This window comes from Mus musculus, chromosome 14 (genome assembly GCF_000001635.26).
Source record: "Mus musculus strain C57BL/6J chromosome 14, GRCm38.p6 C57BL/6J".
Taxonomy (NCBI): Eukaryota; Metazoa; Chordata; class Mammalia; order Rodentia; family Muridae; genus Mus; species Mus musculus.
In genome coordinates this window covers 122,890,860-122,913,465 of record NC_000080.6, presented here as the reverse complement: position 1 = coordinate 122,913,465, position 22,606 = coordinate 122,890,860, and the positions used below count along the sequence as shown (strand labels likewise).

At 43.1% G+C, this 22,606-nt stretch overlaps 1 protein-coding gene and 2 long non-coding RNA genes across 6 annotated transcripts in view; 2 read left to right on the top strand and 1 right to left on the bottom strand.

Annotated features, from left to right (window-relative positions):
* Positions 1 to 436, bottom strand: part of 4930594M22Rik (RIKEN cDNA 4930594M22 gene) — a 16,413-nt gene extending 15,977 nt beyond the window's left edge. For both annotated transcript variants that reach the window (NR_155286.1, NR_155287.1), the window contains exon 1: positions 174 to 436. This is a non-coding gene — a long non-coding RNA (RIKEN cDNA 4930594M22 gene). The remainder of the gene's footprint in view (positions 1 to 173) is intronic.
* Positions 53 to 22,606, top strand: Ggact (gamma-glutamylamine cyclotransferase). Of its 3 annotated transcripts, none has more exons than XM_017315990.2 (3): positions 53 to 365; positions 12,934 to 12,990; positions 19,807 to 19,893. In XM_017315990.2, the coding sequence occupies exons 1-3, from the start codon at positions 58 to 60 to the stop codon at positions 19,829 to 19,831; spliced, it is 390 nt and encodes a 129-aa protein (XP_017171479.1). In that variant the 5' UTR covers positions 53 to 57; the 3' UTR covers positions 19,832 to 19,893. The 3 variants fall into 3 exon arrangements, with proteins under 3 accessions (XP_017171479.1, NP_663441.1, XP_006518983.1); NM_145466.2 differs by lacking the exon at positions 19,807 to 19,893 and adding an exon at positions 21,650 to 22,606 and having other exon boundaries at positions 301 to 365; XM_006518920.2 differs by lacking the exons at positions 53 to 365; positions 19,807 to 19,893 and adding exons at positions 511 to 601; positions 21,650 to 22,606.
* On the top strand, positions 2,595 to 3,680 carry Gm46488. Its single transcript, XR_001781477.2, has 2 exons — positions 2,595 to 2,655; positions 3,474 to 3,680. It is a non-coding gene; the product is annotated as a predicted gene, 46488 (long non-coding RNA).

Sequence of the window (22,606 nt, the reverse complement as noted above, 5' to 3'; positions counted from 1 at the left end):
GAGTCTCTCTGAAGTAGTGAATCTTAGGCGTGTTTGGGTCTAACGTGGAGTCAAAGCATGTGTGATGTAGAGCTGAACCTGGTGGGAGCAGTCGAGCCCGTGTCTGGTGGTGGGAGTGGTGGTGGGGAGCTTGCTTGCTTGCATTTCGGAGGAATGTGGCTTCGGGTTCTTACCTGCGCGGTTCCGGCACATGGGGAGTGGCGTGCGCGCTGCCAGGTGCGCTCCGTGGCGCTGCCGGGGCGGGCGGAGCGGCGAGAGACCAGCAGGAGCGCCGCCCGGGGCGGTTTGGTTGCGACACCCGCCCAGCTGGGCATTTCCGCTCCGTGGTCCGGGCGCGCTCCTCGTGATTCCCCCGACCGCTGCAGGTGAGGCGCCGAGGCGGGCTGGGACTGGGAGCCTGGGGGCGGCTTAGGGACTCTGTCACCAGCCAGCGAATGTCCGCTAGCGTCCCGGCGTATGGGTCTGCCTGGCGGAACGCGCTGGGCGGAGCGCGCATTTGACCCCCCACCCCCACCCCGGAAAGCTGCCCGGGCGGCCCGTGCTGTGACTGCTACCGGAGCGGAGCTGATGCTTGCTCTCGCGGGACAGACAGCTCCAACAGGTAGCTTAAGATCCTAAGGGAATGTGGCTAGCGGTTTTCAAAAGAAATGTTTTTTTAATTTTACTTTAGGAGTCACTTATGTGTGAAGAGTCCAAAACCTGAAAAAGAATCCTAAACCAACTTCTGTTGGTCCGTTTCACATCTGGATTTCCTTTGGAACCAGTAGTAAAACGCCTGGAACTTTGGCGATCCATCCCTTTGATTCTATCCGTGGTTATTATTGCTGTTTAACTCTAATCAACGAGTTATAACGTTACAGCCTCGCTTAAAACCCATTTGAGGTGTGCGTGTATTTTAACTTAGCTTAACTCCAAGCTCATTTATTTATGTTAAAAGATTTCTTCTAATTGAAGTCTTTCTCCTGGTCTGTTTCCTGTAACTGAAGTGCTTGCTAAGTGAGGAACTCTGCAGTTTGGCCTCATTTTCCTGAACCTTCTCTGAGAAGTCCCTGAGTAAGCAGGCCAGACTTCAACAATAGAGGGCATTTTTCTCTAAAAGCTAGTTTGCAAAGTTAATTGGTGGATTTTTTTTTTTTTTGTACTGAACCTTTTATTTAAACTAGTGAACTTACAAACCATGTCCTTAGCATGCAAAAGGCCCAAGATTGGCTCTCCAGCACTGGAAAATAAGCAGACCAAGTTGGGATTAGGAATGTGGCTCAGTGGTAGAATTCACCCTTCTGTGTGAAGTGGTGAGCTGGACTGACGTCTGTCTGTGGTGGTCATTAGTGGATGGCAGTGTGTGGTACAGAACCAAAACCAAAACCAAAACCCTGCAAAGGTTAATTTTTTTTAAGTACAGGATCAAGCCAGGTGTGGTGGCTTATGTCTGTGATTCCAGCACTCAGAACGCTAAAGCAGACCATCCTGGGATATGCAAGATCTTACATCAAAAAAATATCAAAACCAAAACAAATAAAAGTTTCTTCTTTATCTAGTAAGAACTTTTGAGAGCTCCAGTTCTGTCTGTCAAAGCTTGAAAAGGAGTCATGGGATGACTCTTTATTGGCCTTGGCCAGGGTCTTGTTAGGGGAGAGGACCCTCTGCCCTACAGACTAGTGCTGTCATGTTTGAAGAGGGACATGGTCCATGGGAAGGTAGCAATAGGAAGACGACATCAAATGATCTTAGCAGCCTTCTCTAGAACATTCCCCATCTGAAGCCAGTAAATACTGGAAATTTTATTTGGAGACTCTGAGCTAACAATAACCACCCAGCATCTTGACTAACACTCATCCTTCAGTCAAAGGCTTCCCTGTATTGTCCCACCCCTATAGCCATGGGTATCTATCTCCCCTCTTTGTCCTAGTGGTATGCTTGCTGGGCATCTGTTTCACCTGTTTCAATGCCACATTATTTGGTAATTTTTATGTGCTATTGACTCTTTGCTGGACTTCAGACTCCAGCTAGATAAGAACTACCCTATGTTGTTCATTCCTGTTGACCCTAGTGCCTTCTACATAGCCACAGAGTAGGAAAAAGTAACATTTTGAGATAGGCTTAGTGAGAGTTGAAGAGGAACCAACCAGACATTGTGCATTTGTTCAAATAATTACATCTGCTTTATAAGAATAGAAAATGGTTTGTCCACATTTCTAGGGTATACTTGACAGAGAATACCCAGCCACTGCCAGTATGACAATGTGTCCTGAACATCAGCTTCCTAAGGCAAGAAGCTAGTAGATGTGCTGGGTGTGCCACTCTCTGGTTGGCTGTGACATACTGTTGGATATATTGGCTTCCAGAAGCTGAGTTGTCTGCCATCCCTTACTAGAATCTCTGGTCACTTTCCCCGTATGCTAACTGGCAAATGTCTCAAGCAAATTCTGAACTCCAGTGGCCCTAGTGTCAGTACATAGGTTGAGCATTCCTAATACAGAAATTTGTTATGCTCTGAAATCCAAAACTTTCCTAAGTGACAAAAGTGTTGGATTTCACACTGTTTGTATTTCAGGTTTTTATGTTAGAAATGCTTGACATTAACTCTTCAATTAAGTCACCCCAAAATCTGAAAACTTCCAGCATCTAAATAATTTCTGGTCCCATGGGTTTCAGGTAAGGGCTACTCAGTCTGTTGTTGTTGTGTGGTCTTTGACTGTAACAAAATCACTAGTGACAAATGGATAGATACCAGACATGGTGTTCACCATGTGGTTGCAGAACGTCTTTGAGTGGCTGTTGTGAGCAATGCTGTGAAGGAATGGGGGACAGGGAGCCCCATCACTTACAGTACCATTATTACTGCCAAAAGGATTTTATAGAATTTATTTTATGAGCACAAAAAGTTAAATTATCAAGAACATCAGTTACAAGCCAGGCGTCATTAACACACACCTATAATCCCAGCATGTGGGAGGTGGGGGCAGAGGGATCAGGAGTTCAAGGTCAGTCTTGGCTAAATAGTGAATTTGAGGTCAGCCAACTGCAAAAGACCTTGTCTGATAAAAACAAAAGTAGAGCAACTATAAAACTGTTAAGTAGGAAACCAATGTATGGATTTCTTGTGTTGATGAGTAAATTAAAAAGGAATTAGCATTTACCAGAGACAGCTATATGCCAGACATGATTATATCTGGGATGCATTCTGTTACTTGGTTCAGTTTATTCTGTGATTTACCCTTCTTTCAGATGGAAATGGACAGTATTTGAGGGCTAGAGTCTCACTTATTTTCTTCACATGAAAGTCATTATTTGCCCTTTTTTTCAGTGCTATAACTGAAGTTCAGAAAGATGGGATGCTTGAACCATGGACAGGCACTCAGACAAACAGTTGGCTTTTCTTGAGTGTAAAGTGCAGTGCAGCTTGTTCAAAAGTCTGTGTTCTTCTGTTTTCTTTAGTTATTTTGATGCAGGGTCTTTAACTTGTTTTCTAGGCTGGCCTGGACCTTTCAGTCCTCCTGACTTGGGTTCTCAAGTGCTGTGACTCAGACATGCCTTATCACACCAGGTGTTTGTTCTTGTGTCTACCCCGCACTGGCTCCTGCTGCCAGAGTAACACTAAGCACGTCTGATCTGAAGGACATTGGTACACTCCTGGGAAATTGTGTTGTCATAATAAATTATAAGTAGAAGACATTGTATTACGTAGTGGCTCTTGTCATGTTCGTTGCAGACATGGGTGATTTATCTGAGTCACATTGCAAGGCTTGATCAGAATTTACCCACTCCCACAGGTGGTTTTTCTACGAAGACTCCTGTACCTCCCTATATTTTGATTCCCTATTTGCATCTTTTTTCCTTCTTCCTGCCTGCCTGTTGGACCAGCATAGTTATAATCATTGCTGGACTTTGTTCTGTCTGTAATCAAACTAAAGCTGGGAGCTGCTCCCAGCTTTCACATAGGCAAAGGGGCAAAGTTTTGGAGGCTGAAAACTGTTGGAGGGAGTGGCCTTTATTGTTTGAATAATCTTGTGGTGATGAAAATAATGATATTTTAAAGGGCAAATACATACTAAACTTGAAAAATCCTCTTTTGTGATTTGAGTTTTAATTTATCTCTCAAGTGCTGTGACTCAGACATGCCTTATCACACCAGGTGTTTTAGTTGAATTCAACTTGAGGTAGTACAAGCTCTGATAGAATGTGAATTCTTTAGGGAAAGTGAAGAAAAACAGGCTTAATTTTGAGTTTGGTGCTTTTAGTTTAGGTTGTTTTTTTTTTTCTTCTTCTTCTTCATTTTTTCCTTTTATTGAAAAAATGTTTTTTCTCTTACAATATATCTTGATTACAGTTTCTCCTCCCAACTCTCCTTCCTCTCTGGATCTACTCCCTTTCTGTCTCTCATTCGGAAAACAAAAACAAACAAACAGACAGACAGACAGACAGACAGAAAACCAGGCTTCTATGAGATAGCAGCCAAACATAACAAAATAAAAATAATAAGATGAAGCAAAAGCCATCAATCACACTGAGGCTGGACAAGGCAACCCAACAGAAGGAAAAGAGCCCCAAGAGCAGACACAAGAGTCAGAGACCCACTCATTCACACACTCAGGAGTCCCATAAAAATACTAAACTGAAAGCTGTAATTTATACTCAGGCCCTGTGCAGATCCATGTAGGCCCTGTGCTTGCTGCTTCAGTCTCTGTGAGTTCATATGAGTCCTGCTTAGTTGACTCAAAGGGCCCTGTTCTCCTGGTGTCCTCCATCCCCTCTGGTTCTTAACACTCTTTCTGCCCCTCTTCTCTGGTCCCTGAGCTCTGAGGGGAGAAATTTGATGACATCTCATTTAGACTCTCTCTCCCTATAATGTCTGACTGTGGGTCTCTGCTTCTCTTCCCATCTGCTGCTGGAGGGAGCCTCTCTGACGATGACTGAATGAGACATTGATCTATGTATGAGTATAACAGGATATCATTAGGAGTTGTTTTAGTGATACTTTTTTTTAGGACCAGTCGTGTTTGATTTTTCAGCTAGGTCTCTGGGCTATCTAATCTTGGTTCTTGGTCACACACCAACTCATGAAGTGGACTTTAAGTTGGATCACACATTGTTGGCTACTCCCACAAGTTCTGTACCACCATTGCTCTAGTATATCTTGCAGGCAGATCAAAGGGTCTGTGGCTGAGTTGGTGTCTATGTTTCTCTTTTGGTAGCCTACTGAGTACTTCCTGCACCAAAGACACTAGAACGTAAAAGGCTAAGGCTCCGTGTAGGCACCAGCTCCACTTATTTCTGTTCACCGAGTTGTGTGTTGTCCTCAACAATGAGTCCCCACTGTCTGTTTGTAGAGAGTAATCTATTGTCTTAGCAATAGCCTGGGTTGTTTGGGGGTTTCTCTGGGATCCTTTGGCCAACACTCAATTGAATGCAAGCCAGTCCTAGTACTGTATTAATTTTAATTGAATTCTAGAAAGTCTGTCTTTCTTTCCTCTTTCTTTCTTCCTTCTTTCTTTCTCTCTTTCTTCCCCCTTTCTTTCTTTCTTCCTTGTTTGCTTGCTTGCTTGCTTTCTACCTTGATTTATTTTTCACTGAGTGGAAAGTTGTTCAATTTCCATGAGTTTGTAAGCTTTCTGTCATTTCTTTTGTTGTTGATATCCAGCTTTAATCTGTGGTGGTATGATAGGTTACAGAGAGTTATTTCTTTTTTTTTTTTTAATCTGTTGAGACTTGCTTCATGTCCAAGTGTGTGGGCAGTCTTAGAGAGACTTCTATGAGGTGCAGAGAAGAAGGTATATTATTTGTGTTTGGGTGAAATAATTCTGAAATATCTTTTAGGTCTATTTGGTTTCTAACACCCGTTAGCTCCAGTATTTATCTATTAGTTTTTGTCTTAATGTTCATCCATTGGTGGGAGTGAGGTACTGTGTGAGGGCCAATATGTGATCTAAGCTGTAGTAGTGTTTCGTTTACAAACATGGGTACCCTTGTGTTTGGGGCACAGATGTTAAGAATTGAAATGCCATCTTGATGGATTTTTTTCCTTTGATGAGTATGCAGTATCTTTTCCTATCTCTTTTGATCACTTTTGGTTTGTAGCCTGTTTTGTTAGATATTAAAATGTCTACACCAGCTTGTTTCTTAGATCCATTTGCTTGGAATAGCTTTTCTAACCATTTACCCTGACATAATTCTATCCTTGATGTTGAGATGTGTTTCTTGGATGCAGCAGAGGGATGAATTGATTCCTGTTGTTATTATTGTTGTTGGTGGTGTGTGTTTCCCTTCTTTTGATTTTTTCCAGTCTGAGAGTATTTATTCCTTGTCAGTATTTTCCTTCTAGCACCTTCTGTAGAGCTGATTTGTAGATAGATGTTGTTTAAATTTGGCTTTATTGTAGAATAAATACCTTATGGTCCAGTCTATTTGGTGTTCTGTATGTTCCTTGTACCTTTATAGGCCTCGCCTTCTATTGGCTAGGAAATTTTTCTTCTATGATTTTGTTGAAAATATTTTCTAAGCCTTTGAGCTGTGATTCTTTTCCTTTTTTTATTATCATTCTTAGGTTTGGTCTTCTCATAGTGTTCCAGATTTCCTGGATGTTTTATTTCAGGAGTTTTGTAGATTTAACATTTTTTTTTGACCAGTGCGTCCATTTCTTCAATAATATCTTTAATTCCTGACATTTTTTCTTCCATTTCCTATATTCTGTTGGTGAAGCTTGCTTACCTCTGTAGTTCCAGTTTGCATTCCTAGATTTTTCATTTAGAGAATTCCATCAGTTTGTGTCTTCTTTATTGATCCTATTTCCATTTTCAGGTCTTAAAAAGATTTTATTCATTTCCTTCTACTGTTTCTGTTTTCTTGTGTTTCTTTAATATTTCTTTTATTCTTGTGTTTCTTTTATTCATTTTCTCTAATGGTTTGTTTTTATTTTCCTGTGTGTTTAAACAAATTCATTTTTAAGAACTTCTATCACCATCATAGTCAGTTTTAACATCTTTTTCTGGTGCTTCAACTGTGTTGGAATATTTGGGGTCTGCTGTAGCTCTAATGAAGACAGATTGCTCTGGTGTTTTAATTGTGTTTTTATGCTGTTGAATAGGCATCTGGGTTTAGGATTTTCATAGGTCTGGGTGCTGATTTCTGAATTCGTCTTTTTGGGAGGATGTTTTGTCCTTTTCTGTTTCTGTTTCTTCTCTAGATTTGCAGAGTGTGATGGCTATGTTCCTTGGCAGGGTGACTCCAGGCTCAGACCTGGAAATGACAACCAGAAGCAGGCCTGAGACAGGGTAACTTGGTAGTTTATACTTAGATAGACTGACAGACATGGCTATTCAGTATGAGTCTGTAGGTTGTATCAGGGCAACTTCATAGTGTGAATAGGTTTCAAGTTGGATACGTTTTCCTTGTATTTGGTACTGTTAGGCTTCAGATGTGACTTCCGTAGGTTCGTGTATTTGAACACTTTGTCCTCATTTCTGTTTTCAGAGGTTGCAGAGCCTTTGGACATGAGAGAAATCCTATATAAAATGTATCCATCCTGAAAGGACTTCCAAGCTCTTTACCTAGAGTAAGATAAATTAGATCTCCTTAGGTAACCTGAGGGTGCTGAGAAGAGGCTTTCTCATTGAGCTGGGGGGTGCAGTGACACATCTAAAGTTCTTTCAAGGACAGCCTGCATGTCTCACTGAATGCTGGAAAGCAGTGGACTACAAACTGGAGCCTGGAGCCTTGTTTTAGCAAATACAGCCTGCAAGCTAAGAAGACATTTTACTTTTCTAAAGGGTGATGATAAAAACAAAGTGGTGGCTGCATCAAGAGTGGCACACCTTTAGTTCTAACACTCAGAGTCAGAGGCAGGCAGAGCTGAGTTCAAGGCCAACCATGTCTACAGTGTGAGTTCCAGGACAACCAGGGCTACACAGAGAAGCCATATCTCAAAAAGTAAGTAAGTAAATAAATAAAAAGGCCTTGGGGGAGGGCTAAGCTTTGAGGCTTATACCTGGATATAACCAAGCAGCCTCATCTTCCTGCCAAAGTCAGACGCTTCTTCTGCTTCCTCCTCTGTGATGGACTGTATCCCACTCAAATTGTGAACAAAAATGTTTCCTGCCTTAATATGCTGTCAGGGTCTTGGTCAATGCAATGAGTTACCCACCGTGATTACCTTCTAACTATTCCTGCTAACTGTCCTGTGTTGAACCTTGTTAACTACCATAGATCCCTTGTCCCCTCCCACTGGGCCTTGCTTTTTCTTGGCCAGGAACCCATACACACCCACAATAACCAGGAGCTTGGCCTTAACCTTGAACTCAATGTAGTCATTTGGCTCTCTGTCCTAAAGAAATTGACTGCTGGTGTGCACTTTTAGTCCTAGTACTTGAGAAGCAGAGGCAGGCAGATCTCTGAGTTTGAGACCAGCCTGGTTTACAGAGAGAATTCCAGGACACCCAGGTCTACACAGAGAAACTTCTGCCTTGGAAGAAGAAAAAGGTAAGAAAGAAACCTGACTGGCGAGCTTGTAAACAACACATTGAGCAGCCGACCAAGGAGCCTCACTTGTGCTTTTATTGCCTTCATTTTGAGTAGATCAGTCCTCTGAGGGAAGACAGTTGTTTAAATGGGTTAAATTCTCATCTTTCTGGAGTATTTTGTTAGTACAGTATATAGAAGTATAGAGAACAACTTTGTGCAATATTTTAAATTGCTCTCTCTCTCAGGTTTCTTCTTAGTTTTTAAATTGGAGATATAAAGTTTGTTAAATTGAGCTGGAAATTTGGCTCATTTGTAGAGTATATGCCCTCCATTGAGGCCTCTAGTTTGATCCCCAGAACACACACACACAGAGACACAGACACACACACAGTGTTGTTATAGCTTGAGTTGACCTTGAAAAACAAAACAGTGTTCTAGAGTAGACATTCCTGTTTCATCCATAGCTCTTGTAACAGAATGTTCCAGAATACCTTGAAGTTGTCCTGTAGAAACATGAAGGGAAGGGAGCGGAATCTTCAGGCAAGGGTTGGTTTTCTGCCCAAGTTGTCTTAGAGTAAAACAGTGAAGCCTTTGGGGCACAAGGCAGACTAGAAATTACCTTCAGCCAGACCCAGATGCCCCATTTCCCTGTATCTCCCACTAACAGAGGGTGAGTTAGAACAAGACCTGGATTGTTAGCTCTTTCCTCCTTGACCAGAGAGTACTTGCTCCAGGAATAGTAAACACATTCTGAGAAGTTGCCTAATATGAGTTAAAAGCAGGCTACCCTCCAGGAGCCTGGAAATATTCCAAAAGCCAGATCATTTGCTATGTTTCTTAACCAAGTTTTGACAGTCACTGCTTAGTTAACAGTTAATGTAGATGGGGCCCTGAGTAGGTAAAACAAAACAAAACAAAACAAAAACCCTCTGGCTATATGTCCTAACGTCTGGGCATGGGATACACTCCATTCCCCACATTCTTCTTTCTGCACCTACTGACCACACTCAGCTTCCTTTCCTTGAACCTTTAACTGCAGAGGAATGCGTCTTACTCTGTTTCATTGTGAGTCAGGGTCCAGACATGATTGAGTTTAACAGGGCAGCATAAGTCCATTTCAGAAAGACTACAGAAACTTCACTGCTTGTGGAAACCCTGAAGGTGAAGGTTTCTGATTAGGGATTAGAAGGCATGTTGAATTCTAATAATTCTAATTCTAATAAACTGGCAAGGACAGGAGGCTCAGTGGCCTGTAGACTGGCTCTCTCTTTTGTGCTCATTAGTTTTTATTTTTGAAACAGGGTTGTTGTAGTTCATGATGGCCTCGAATTTGTCATCTTTCTTTATGATTCAGAATGCTAGAATTATAGGTATGTATCACTATGACTGACTCACTAGTATTTTCTATATCAACTCTTTATTTGCACACAAAATGTCTTTTTGTTTTGTTTTTTTGGTTTTTTTTTTGTTTGTTTTTGTTTTTGTTTTTGTTTTTTACAAATGGCTACCACTGTAGAACCACCTGGATCACCTTGGAGAGTGTCACTGTGCCTCCTCCAGAGAGTGGCATCGTCCCACTGGGCCCCTTCCCACCTTGCCGAGATGGAGCTTGCAAACTCTAGATCCTATGTCAGGCCTCCAGCTGTCTGTAGTGCCTCCCTGGATCACTGGCTCCCACCTGAGTCACCTCCCATGATTTGGAGTACCTGACTTTCTTTTGCTTGGCTCTCATGGGATGCTGACCAGCAATGATGGCAGAGACTAGCACTGAGTGAGCTGCCTGTAGGTCTGCACCCAGACTGTGTTGCAAACTGGGCCCTTAGAGCTGGATCGTGAACTTGAGAGTACAACTGAAGCATTTATGCCTGGACGCTGGCCAAGACCAGCAGTCTGGCAGCGGCCACCCTGTTGGATTCAGCTTGAGCTGCAGGTGGCACCAGTGGGTTATTGGCACCTTTTGAGGCCTGTCACTGCCTGCCCAGCCTGTTGACAGGTGTCTGGCTGCTCAGCCACCTGTAACAGCAGGAGCCAACATGTCTCCGTCCCAATGTACCTGGCCTGTGTTTCCAAGGCTCCTTCCAGGCCAGTGGGAATTTTCCAGGCACTTTCATACTCAGAATGAGCAGAAGTGAAGAGAAGGCTGTGTCTGCACTGTTAGTCACTGTATTTTGAAGATAGGAATGTAACTGCCTTAAGTTTTTAAAATTACACTGATGTGTATCTACTTGGAGGGGGCATGTGTGCCACAGCATGCATGTGGAGGCCAGAATTTGGTTCTCTCCTTCTACCACATGGTTCCCAGGCATCAAACTCAGGAACGTTCTTTACCTTTTACTTGCTGGATCTTTGACAAAGCATGAAAAACACTTCCAGCATGACAGAAACATTAAGAACTCACAGAATGGTTGCCAAGGCCAGATTTGTGCAGCCCATTGAGGTATCGGGACCATGAAGGTTTGTTTTCTAAGACCCTTGAGAATCTGGAGCTTTGAACACACGAGCAGGTTGTACCTGATTTCAAAGGCAGCTAGTGCTGCAAATTTGAGTACAGTGTTTGGCTGTCTGCTTTCTGGGGTATTGGTGGAGTTGGTGAGGCTGGCTTCAGCAGGAAGGTCTTGTCTTTACTATAAAGAGCCAAGCAGGCAACCAAATGAGAGCATCAAAGCGTCTGCAGGATGTAACCAGCCCTCCCTGGCAAGATGCCCAGGACCTCAGCTCCTGCCCCTGCTCACAGGCCAGGGCCAGGTTTAAAGTTCACAGCATCTTGTTTTTTCACCTGTTTCCTACAGTTCTAAGAAACTTCTGAAGAATTAATCAGTAACTACATCAGATACTCAGCCTTTGCTCCAAGGAAAATAGGGTTACTGTAGGGGAGGGGAGAAGTAACTCCTTGTTCAGATGCAAGGAGGCTTCTAGAAAATAAGAAATTTCCCATTAAACATGGCCCACACCCCATCCTCCATACCTAAAAGATCCTTATTCAGTTTCCCCACAGTTGTGTATGTTTGTTCCCCAAGCAGATGCCCTATGAGTGGGTATTTGGCAATATTGGTAAAGCCAAGGGTATTGGTTGGCCTTGTGTAGCCAGCTTTGACACAGCTGGTGGATGATGAAAGGAGTAAAGACGCCATTTGTAAGTGCTGTACTGTGGGTGTGCTGCACAGGAGTTCCTGCTTCTGCATGAGTCCTCTGCAGTCAGTGGAAAGTGGTAGACACATTTGGCCAGAGGCAGAGCTCTGTGCCCCCAGTATATGGTCACTCGTTTCCACCACAGTCTTGACAACTGGGAGATTGCTAGTGCCTTGACTTATCATGTAGAGAAATTGAAGTGATGATATTCAGAGCTTTCCTGTACTTCTTGTGCCACTAAATTTTAATACAAACAGGATAGAGACTTTAATGAGGTTGCTTTCAGAAGGTTGTTCTTATGCTAAGGGATAACATCCATTTTAAATCCTTTAGCAATTAATGTTGCAAGAGTTTAATCCTTAGCCCTTTTCTTATTTGGCTTACCTGATGTGTGGTCTAAGTATGGATTGAACATGTTCAATATTTGTATTTAGACTACCTTATTAAAGTCCAAATTCCTGCCTTTTACACTCTTGCCACCAGGTGGCTAAGGGAAAAAAAATCAATGAGGACCAATCCAGCAAAGGGCTTGGAATCATTATCAATTCTGCTTCAGTGACGAAATATGAAACTAGATGGATTGTCCTACAGGAAAGCAAACTGCTTCGTGACAGCATTTCAGGCAGCGCCCTGCCAGATGGACATTTCCATTGTGTTTTGTTTTTTAAATATTGACAATGTTGACTAGCCAGGTTTTGCTGAGCTAAAGTGTTTGGAGACGCTGAACCTGCTCTACCTTTGGGCTGACTTCTGGATAGACATATTGTTCCAGACTATAGCAAAGTTTAACACAAAGGTTCTGCTTTGGGCTCTTCTATTCTAATCAGGAGCATCTCAGCCCTGACACTGTAAGCCTCCCATCTGCTCCTAACTATATCTGTGATAGCATCCACACCAACACTGCATAAATCTACTCAGTACAGGCTCTGGAGCTCACAGCAAAACTGAGCTGAGCAACCATGTGTAGCTGTCTGGACTGTACATGTGTGGTAAGGTGAGGGAATTGGGCTGGTTTCTACAGGACACATCTGTTAAGAGTGAAGACAGCAGCATATGGCACTGGCCCAGCTTCCCTCAGTGTTTGGAAAGAAAGAGGCAGTCCTTCCACAGGCATGAAACCTTACCCAGCCCCTGGCTTATATCTTGTGCTTACTCAGTCCCTCTTGTATATCTAGCTGCTCTTTGGGTCTTTAATTTATTCACTTTGACAAGTAACCTCTTGGTCATACAACAGTTCACTCTCAACTTGCTTTTCTGATTCAAAGTGAACATGAGTGCCTTAATCCTCTAATGGGAATTAATTGCTTGTTTCAGTGCTTAATTCTGATCCTTTTGCAATCCCCACAGGGACAAGTTGCTTCCTGAAGGATCCATGTGTATTGTTCAAAACACAAGCTTAAAAAGGTAATGATGTTTTTCTTATGAAAGAAGCCAGAAATGCACAACATTCATTTTGTACTGCATAAGTAGTATTCTCAAACTGGTTTTGTATTATAAAGGAATCGCTTACCAAATGCTTCTGAGAAAAAGCCTAGTTTTCTTGTACAGAAATAAGCTATTGTTTTCTTTAGAAGAAAGTTGCTGATTTTCTACAGTTTAAAGCAGAAAACCACTGTCCCCTTCCTGAGTCTGCTTCTTGGTTCTGAAACCCCCATTTGATCAAGCTTAAATCCTCTTCCATCAACACATTTACTGTAACACTCTCAGGGGCTTAGTTGAGAACCCTCCAGTAAGCATTTGGGGAAGGAGCTGCAGTGGAGTGGAGACCTAGAGAAAATGGGAGGGAAGGGTCAGGGGAAGAGGAATCTAAAGTATGGCATTGGATGCTTATGACTGGCTGTCAGTGGTCAATAGAAAGTAGCTCATTGGAAAATATGATAAACCCAGTTTTTAAGTGGAGAACTTTGATTTAGGTCTGTACCATGCCATCCTGAACTTAAATTATCTGGTTCTGTATCTTGAAAAGTAGACCTATTGGTAGACCTATTGATGCTCAGTGGGGAGAGTGGGTCCACATTGTGTCGGATGCATAAGAACACTCATTCTTCAGGTTTGTGGTTCAGGCTTACTTGGGGCTATCAACATTTATCTACTAGATCCACTTGCCTTTGCTTCCAGAGTACTTGGACTAAAGGTATGTTACACAATGCCTTTAATTTTAATGTAGGCACTTATAAAAGAGCTAAACATTTTCTTGCAGGAAAGCCAGTAGAGGTGGGCTTTGAAGTTTCAAAAGCCCATGGCATACTTTGTCTACCTCCAACTTGTGGATAAGATGTAAACTCTGAGTTATTGCTCCTGCCAGTGCCATGCCTACCTGCCTGCCACCATGTTCCCCACAATGGTGATTTTGAACTAACCCCTCTGAAACTGTCTTGGTCATGGTGTCTCTTCACAGCTATAGAACAGTAACTAAGACACGTCTATTGGGAAAAGTGCCAGATTGAAGTCACCTACTATTAGTGGGTTCATGTTAATCTGTGTCTTTAGTAGTAGTAGATATTTTTTAAATGAAATTAGGTACCCCCTGAATTTGGTGCATATAGGTTTAGTTTGGTAATGTCATCTTAGTTAACTGTTCCTTGATAAGAATGAAGTGTCCCTCTGTTCGTCTATTTTGTCAGATATTAGGATAGTGATACCTGCTTGCTTTCTGGTCCAGTCTGATTGGGGTACTACTCTAAATCAATACCTATCTTTCTTATAGACAACAAATGTATTTTGTTTCTTTATCCATTTTGTCTTTTGATTGGAAATTGAGGCATTGATATTTAACGTTTTTACTGAAGTGTGTGTGTGTGTGTGTGTGTGTGTGTGTGTGTTAGCTGCAGTTAGTGTTATTGATGTTTGGTGTTGTGGTGGTCTCAGTGATACTGTGTGTTTTAATAAATATGATTTTTTATTTCTCGCCACACATTATTATGTGTATTCCTCTCTTCAGCCCAAAGTATTTCTTCATTTTCTTTAAGTTTTGGTTAGATATGAATTCTTCTTAGGATGCTTATATTGTGATAAGTTTGTCTTTCTCCTATTATGGCAGATAGTTTTGCTAGATACATCAATCTAGGCTGCCAGTTGTGATCTTTATTTTATGTACATGAGTGTTCTATCTGCATGTACAACTACATACCAGAAGAGGGCATCAGATCCCATTATGTATGGTTGTGAGCCACCATGTAGTAACTGGGAATTGAACTCAGGACTCTAGAAGAGCAGTCAGTGCTCTTGACTGCTGAGCCATCTCTCCAGCCCCCCTTACCCCCACCCCACCCCTTACCCCCACTCCACCCCTTACCCCCACCCCACCCCTTACCCCCACCCCACCCCTTACCCCCACCCCACCCCTTACCCCACCCCACCCCTTACCCCACCCCACTGCCCCCTTCATGTTCATTTAGGACTTGGAATGCTTTGTTTCAGGCTTTTCTGGCTGCCAGACTTTCCATCGAGAAATCAGCTGTTACTCTAATGGCTTTTCTGTATATGTAATTTACACTTCTTTTTTTCTCTTGCAGCTTTCAATATACTTTCTTGGTATGTGTATTTAGTGTTTTAACTGTGGTATACTAGAGGGATTTTCTTTTCTGATCTTGTCTATTTGGGGTTCTGTAAGCTTCTTGTATCTGTAGGGATGTGTCTTTCCTTAGTTTGGGGAAGATTTTTCTATGATCTTGTTGAAGATCTGGTCTGTATCCTTAACTTGGGATTCTTCTCCTTCATCTGTGCTTATAACTCAAAACTTTGTTTCTTTCCTGGTGCCCTACAGTTCCTTTCTTCTGATTTTAATTTTTTTTCTTTATTCTGTTTAGATCCTCCATTTTATCATTGTATCCTAATATATGTTCTCTGCTTGCTTTTTGAGTTTTCTAGTTGAGTTACTGGGGTTTACAATTCCATCTTCATTTCAGCTTCAATGTTTATATCTTCTTATTGGATTCCATTTTCAAGTCCTTCATCATTTTTCTCACCCTAATGCTTGTGTTTCCTTGGGCTTCACTAGCTTTATCTTCCTTAATTTCACTGAGCTGTTTCTTTGTGTTTTTGATGAAGTTTATTATTATCCTTTTAAATTCCATGTCCTGGGTTCATCTAAGTAATTGTTACTGGCAATCATTGGCAGACATTTCTATAGGACTGGTAGGTAGATCTGGCTTGATCTTTCATATTGTTTGTAGTTTGGCACATACGGACTTCTTTTGTTAGTTCAGAATCTGATATGAACGGCGGAGGTTGGGGTAGAAGAGAAACTGTGTGGATGGATTGGACCTAGAATTTGGAACTGGCTTTGATGGAATGAAGGCAGATGGTCAGAGGAGACTAAGTTGGTGTATGAAATGTGCCCCTTTGACCTAGCCTAGAATCTGGAGGCAGGGGTATATCTGACTGGGTGGAAAGTTAGATGTGATATAGGAGAGACCTGTGGGTTGTGTGATATGAAGATGTAGGTAGGGTGATTCCAAGCAGACCTCTAGAGATTGATTGTAGTGTAGAAGGGGTGGCCAGACAAAGCTTGGGTACTGGTAGATGTGGCACCTGGGCTAGATCTGGCAGGTTGAGGAGGATCAGGGTGACTCATCTGGCTAGACTCTAGAGAAGGATGCGGGGGATCTAGCTGGATGGAAGGGTTGGAGGCAGAGATGGAAATGGAGGGACCTGTGGTTGGTGGCAAGTAGGGTAGTTCCTGACTAGAGATGGGTTACAGTGTAGGCAAGGGTAGCAAGACTAGACCAGAGCACAGGATATGGGACCTAGGCTAGATCTGGTGGGTTGTGGTGTGGGGTCATGATGGGGAGGGTCAGGGAAATTCTCTGGGATAGATTCTGGAAAAGAATGTGAGAGATCTGGCTGGGTAGGAAGGTTGGGCTTGGAAGAGAAGGGATCTGTGGGTGGTGGCAGGTAGGGTGGGTCTGGGCTAGACACTTAACACTGTCTTTAGAAAATATATATCAAACAGAAAACCTACAAAGTTGTGACACTCAAAATAGAGTGTCAATAGCCTGAAAACAAACGTATAGTCAAATGGACTACGAAGTAGTTACTAGCATGTATAGTTAACAAAAACTGCAGGAAATTCTAAGACTATTTTATTCAGACAGGCAGCTCTTTCAACAAATGATAGCATATATCCATATTCAAGTTAGACCTTTACATAAAAACAAATGGATCAAAGGCTTAAATAAGAACTTAAGTGGGAAAAACCACCTGACACTGGGTTTGAGAATGATTTCTTAGATATGACATCAGAATCATAGGTAACAAAATTAAAAATACATTGGACTACATCAAAATTTATGTCCATTACTGGATATAATTAATAGAATGAAAAGGTAACTTACAGATGGGAGAAAGTAAATGTAGCTCATGTATCCAAATAGGATGACTATATTTTATTTTATAAAGTACAGGACAAACAGCTTGGATTAAATGCTGGGCAAAGGTCTTGAAAAGATGATCCTCAGAGATACACAAATATCCAATAAAGTACATCCAAAGATGCTGAATGTCATTAACCACTGAGGATACCAAGTCATACCCACAGTGAAATATTACCTCATGCCCATGGAGATGGCCACCATCCAGAAGCAACCACTTGGTGGTAATGCGAAAGGGACAGCAGCCAATCCATGCCCATCAACAGATAAGGATAAGAAAACTGGGTAGTCTGTATGGTGGAATATTACTTAGCTTTAAAAAGGAAAAAAGGACACACACACACAATATGATTGAACCTTGAAAACACTACAAGAAGTGAAATAAGCTAGCCATAAAAGACAGTGTTGTTGGCCTTCACGTATGCAAGGTGGATAAGGTACCAAACCTCCAGGAGAGGAGCAGTAGGGTAGAGATTAAGGGGAAACTTATTAACAGATAGTGGTTTCGTTATATAAGATGAAACATTCTTCTAGAGATCTGTTTCTCAACGGTGTGCATTCAGGATAACCCCACTACACATGTAGAAATGGTGAGGAGGGAATTAAGTGTAAAAAATAGTGGATTTCTGGTAGGTAGATTTTATACCAGTTGCTTAAAATTCGATATGTTTTTTATTGAAATACATTCAAAGTAAATGGGGTGGGGTGCAGGGAAGTAGGAGCCTTATAGAAAATTGTTCCAGGCCATATGCCACTTAGTCACATTCCTACCCCTGTGCTCCTGTGAGTAGCAGAGCTTTAGAATCAGGCAGCATCCCTGGTTACAACTTTCCTCTCAGAGCCCTGACTTGGCTTCTCCCATGATAAGTGAGGAAATGCCTCCTACCTTACAGAGCCCTGAGGTGATCAGGGCCCAGCATGACCCAAAGCCAAACTAGACTGGGAACTGGCCCCTCAGTCTCTTGTCCTGCCTCCTTCCTGACCCTGATTGGATGAAACGTTTCTTTTCCTCCTGTGTTGACTCTTAGTGACAGCTGTGGGTACTGCCCACAGCTGCTTCCCAGCTTCTATCAGGAGCTCTTTTCATTTTGTGAATTCTTAGCTCAGTGGACTTTGCCATAGTCACTCTGTCCTTGCTCTCCAGGGATGTTTTCAGGACCATCATCATCATCAGTTTATTTTCTTTCTTTCTGTAACTATGTACAGTGATCCATTGCCAGTCTCAAACTCACAGTCTTCACATTTCCACACCCACCCCCAGTGCTGACATTAAGGTGGTCTATCACCACACCTGGCTTAGTGTGCACTTTGCAGAGGTCAAAGAAGTGTCATACTTGGGTGTTGTGTGTGCCCACAGAGCACCCAAAACGCACCTGCAGTTGCTGCCTTCTTCCCCTTCTTCAGCAGCAGAAGTGAGTCCCTCTATGCTCCCACCCTCTCCCTGTCTTTAGCCATCAGCAGCCTTCTCTACTCTGCTCATTGGTATCCCAGAACATATTGAGTCAGCTATTGTAGAGCAGTGCCTCTCACTATGCCACACATACACTGCCTGCCCCATTGCTTCCTGTCACATATCAGCCATCTTAAAGGAGAATGCGCCTTTGTCCAGGGGCTGGGCTTTACAGTGGACAGTGAAGAACAGACACTTTTGTCCTGACTGTCTCCTAAGATACCATTTCCTGTGGTTTGAACATGGTTTGCATGTTCTCCAAGAGTCTACATGTTGAAATATAATTCCAATATAAGGTAGTAAGAGGGTAAAAAAAAAATTGTGATGCTGGGATTAGATTCATGGCCTTGTCCATTCTAGGCAAGATGGGGGTGGAAGCAGCATGCATGGTTTAAGGGATGGGGCTTTGAGAGGTGACTGAGTGTTGTGTAAGGTCTCCAAGGGATTAAATACTGTTTCCTGTATAAGAAAAGGCAAGGAGACCACCACATATATATGCCCTCTGCTTTATGGTGCCCTGCACCCCCTCAGGGGGTGTCTCTAATAAAACCATCACTTGGTCTGGGACCTTTAGGAATTAAGAGGAAAAGACTCCTTTTCTTTATAAAGTTGCCTTACCTTACACATTTCATTACAGTTACATAAAATGGACTTGTATATCCATTCAATAATCGCAAGAGAAAGTAGGCAATGAGATTCTGAAGATAGAAGATAGAACTGAACAGTGACCAACTTAGCAGCCAGCTCTACCAGATCCTAAATCTCTGCACAGTGAGGCCCAGGAGGCATGAGCTGTCTGGTGCTCTGGAAATGTGAGTGATTAGAGTAGGAAGGCATAGGATCTATACAAGAGACAAATACATCCCAAATCTCTCAAACTGAGCAGAGGAAGACAGGTTCCTTCTAACACAGGTCTAGGGAGGATGGCAATAGCACTCTGGAAATAGATGGAAGGAAACTCCACTTGTCCATGGATTATCTACCTCCCACACATACACCTGCCCTAGAGTCAGCCAACTGCTAAATCCAACCCCAACTCCTCCCATTGTAGTCCCACTTCCAGAGAGGGCCAGTTTTTTTCTAGAAAAAGCCAGACATGGGAAGAAAATCTCTTAGAGAAACACAGATACCATTTAAAGAAAAGAGGTAAGGAAAAAGACCTGGTGCCTGTGTCCACAGCAGAGTTAGAAGCAAAGAAAGGCTAGGAAAAAGCTGGGAACCCATAGAATGGCAATGATGTTTTAGATGAGTGGACTGAGATGAAGGAGAAGGGAACAGTGAAAGGCAGAGGAAGTGAAGGTACCAACTCCCCAATTACCATGGCAATGGAGTTTCAGGCTGGAATTTCCAGAGAGGGAATGCAGACTCTACTTGAACCCTATCATTATCACTTTTCAGAAGCCAAGGGGGTCAGGGAACCTAAGAGCCTCAGTTCAAGCTAAAAGCAGAGCTTGGCCATCCCAGCAAGAACCTGGAAGACAGTGAAAGCACACCTCAAGTCAATGTCCCTCAATTCCCTTCCTGCCACACTGTACACCAAGGGGGAGAGGATTTGTATAAGCTCTGGGGAGTCCACCGAAGAAGGGACATTCTGATGGCTTGCAGAAAAGGTGAGGCTGGGTCACCTCTACAGAAGCATGACCAGGAGACCCATGCAACACAAAACACCCAGAGCAATTTTAAGTTCCAACAAAAAATAAGAACATGCTTGAGAAAAAACATTCAGGTCCTATGTGCACAGCTCCAGTGCAGGTCACTAGGTCATGTTCCCTGTCCCTGCCCTGGGAGGTCCCCTTCCCAAAGTCCCACAGTTTGACATCAGGCACTGCTGGTAGGGCCAGTGGAGCATAGACAGGGTATGGAGAAGACCTGCTCCTGTGTTTCCATTCTCAAGCCACATTTTACACAGGTCACTTAGGTACCTAAGTCTGTAGCCCAGTCTTAAGCAAATGTTAGTTCTACATGGAGCCAAGGTACCTGCTGTAGATCACCATGAATTGTTCTTACCCTCAAAGATCTTGGGAAAGAAAGCTATGGGCCCACAGATGCTGTGAAGTTTTGCTGGGTCTTAAGTGTTGGGACAGGAATGTAAATGTGTTGCTGAAACCTTGCTTTGTCCCAGAAGTGGGGATCCAGTTTGTTATATGTATTTGTTCATAATATATGTTGTGGGGATTTCAAAGCTCCTTAAAAGACTGAAAGCTAATTGTGTCAGAAGGTGGCCAGCCTGCAGGTGTTGGTCCCTGATTGGGATGTTCCTGTCTGACAGAGAAGTCTCTTCTTAGGCTGAATACCTATGTGTGTGGCTGCTCACTCAGATATGCATGTTTTTGGAAGTTACCGCAGGGGCCTGGTAGTGACTTGACTTGCACTGGGACAGAGCATTGAGTGAAAGGTTTAGTTAGTTAGGTTTAGTTAGTTAGTTAGGTTAGTCATGGGGTCAGGCCTGTGCTCCTGAAACAGAGGCTGTCATAGAAACCCACCGTAGCCAGCTGAAAAAGCTGTGGGAGTTTTGTTTGTTTGTTTGTTTGTTTTTTCTATTCCAGCCCCATTATGACCCTGCCCCTTCCACCTGAGATGCTCAAGAGCTGTCTCCATATGTGGTCTGTGCTTGAGGTCTTTGTGAGACCTGGATTAGTCTGTCCTAGTGGGGCAGAGTGGCTGACCTGCCTGCTTTTCTTACCTTAGAATCGCAATTGAGGCCATTTGCTGGGTGTACTGGTATTCTAATGCCAGCTACTCAGAAGGCTAAGGCAGGAAGATCACTTGAGCCCAGACCTATACGATCTTACAAACACAGGGAAGATCTTCCCATCATACACACATCATGGTGCTTACCATGCTAGGAAGTATTCTTCCTCTACGATTATAGAGATCCACTTCCTGAGCCTCCCAAGTGCTGGGATTAAAGGTGTATATCACTACACCTTGCTCCCCCAGCCCAGATTTTTAAAGTCACTAATATGTGCTCCTCTCTCTAGGCTTGGGATTTCAAACTCCAGGGCAGGCTGGCCTAGTGCCTCTTTCAGCTTTTTAAATAGCTAGAGAAAGCATTTCATGATGTGAAGACTACATGAGCTTCTGGGTGCCATAGCAAAGTTTAACCAGAACATTTTGGCTTCTCTTCCTTATGAGCTTGGCCAGCAGAGTGGAAGGACTGTGGTCGTATTACCCTCAGTCCAGAGGCTTTCCCCAAGAAGACTCTTCATCTGCTCATGTGCCTGCCTGCTTTCTCCTCCAGAGTGCCTGCAGACAGATGGCCCACATCTTCGTGTATGGCACCCTGAAGCGCGGCCAACCCAACCACAAAGTCATGCTGGACCATTCACATGGCTTAGCAGCCTTCCGAGGCCGAGGCTGCACAGTTGAGTCCTTCCCACTGGTGATTGCAGGCGAGCACAACATACCTTGGCTGCTGTACCTACCAGGCAAGGGCCACTGTGTGACAGGTGAGATCTACGAGGTGGACGAGCAGATGTTGCGTTTCCTGGATGACTTTGAAGACTGCCCCAGCATGTACCAGCGCACAGCCCTGCAGGTGCAGGTGCTAGAGTGGGAGGGTGACGGTGACCCTGGGGACAGTGTGCAGTGCTTTGTGTACACTACAGCCACCTATGCACCCGAGTGGCTGTTTCTTCCCTACCATGAAAGCTATGATTCTGAGGGTCCACATGGGCTACGCTACAACCCCCGGGAAAACAGATAAAGGGCTGTGCCCCAGACGCCAACAGGATGGAGGGAACCAGATAGCTTCCTGGCATAAGCAGAGCGTTCCAAGTTCAACTCTAAAGCATGCTGACAAAACATTTTTGTCATATACTCTAATCTGATGTGACTTAATACTGCTTTAGTCTTAAGGAGCACCTGGACTTGCAGGTACTAGATAGGAAACACTCTAGACTGAGGTCCCTGGTTCTCCTCACTGCCTTTTTTTTTTTTTTTTTTTTTTTTAAATTTGCTTTGCTCTAACCTGAAGATGGCATCTTCTGAGACTAAAAAGACTAGGCTGCAGTTGCATCTCAGAAGTCGAATCTAGAAAGAAATGGCAGGAAATACTGAATTGGGTTGGATCAGTGTAAAAACATCAAGGAAAGCATGTTGTACTTAAACTATGTGCTCCATCCACCCCAACCCCACTTGCAATTTCCAAATCACACACAAACTATTAAAATGGCCATTAAAATACGAGTTTGCTGTT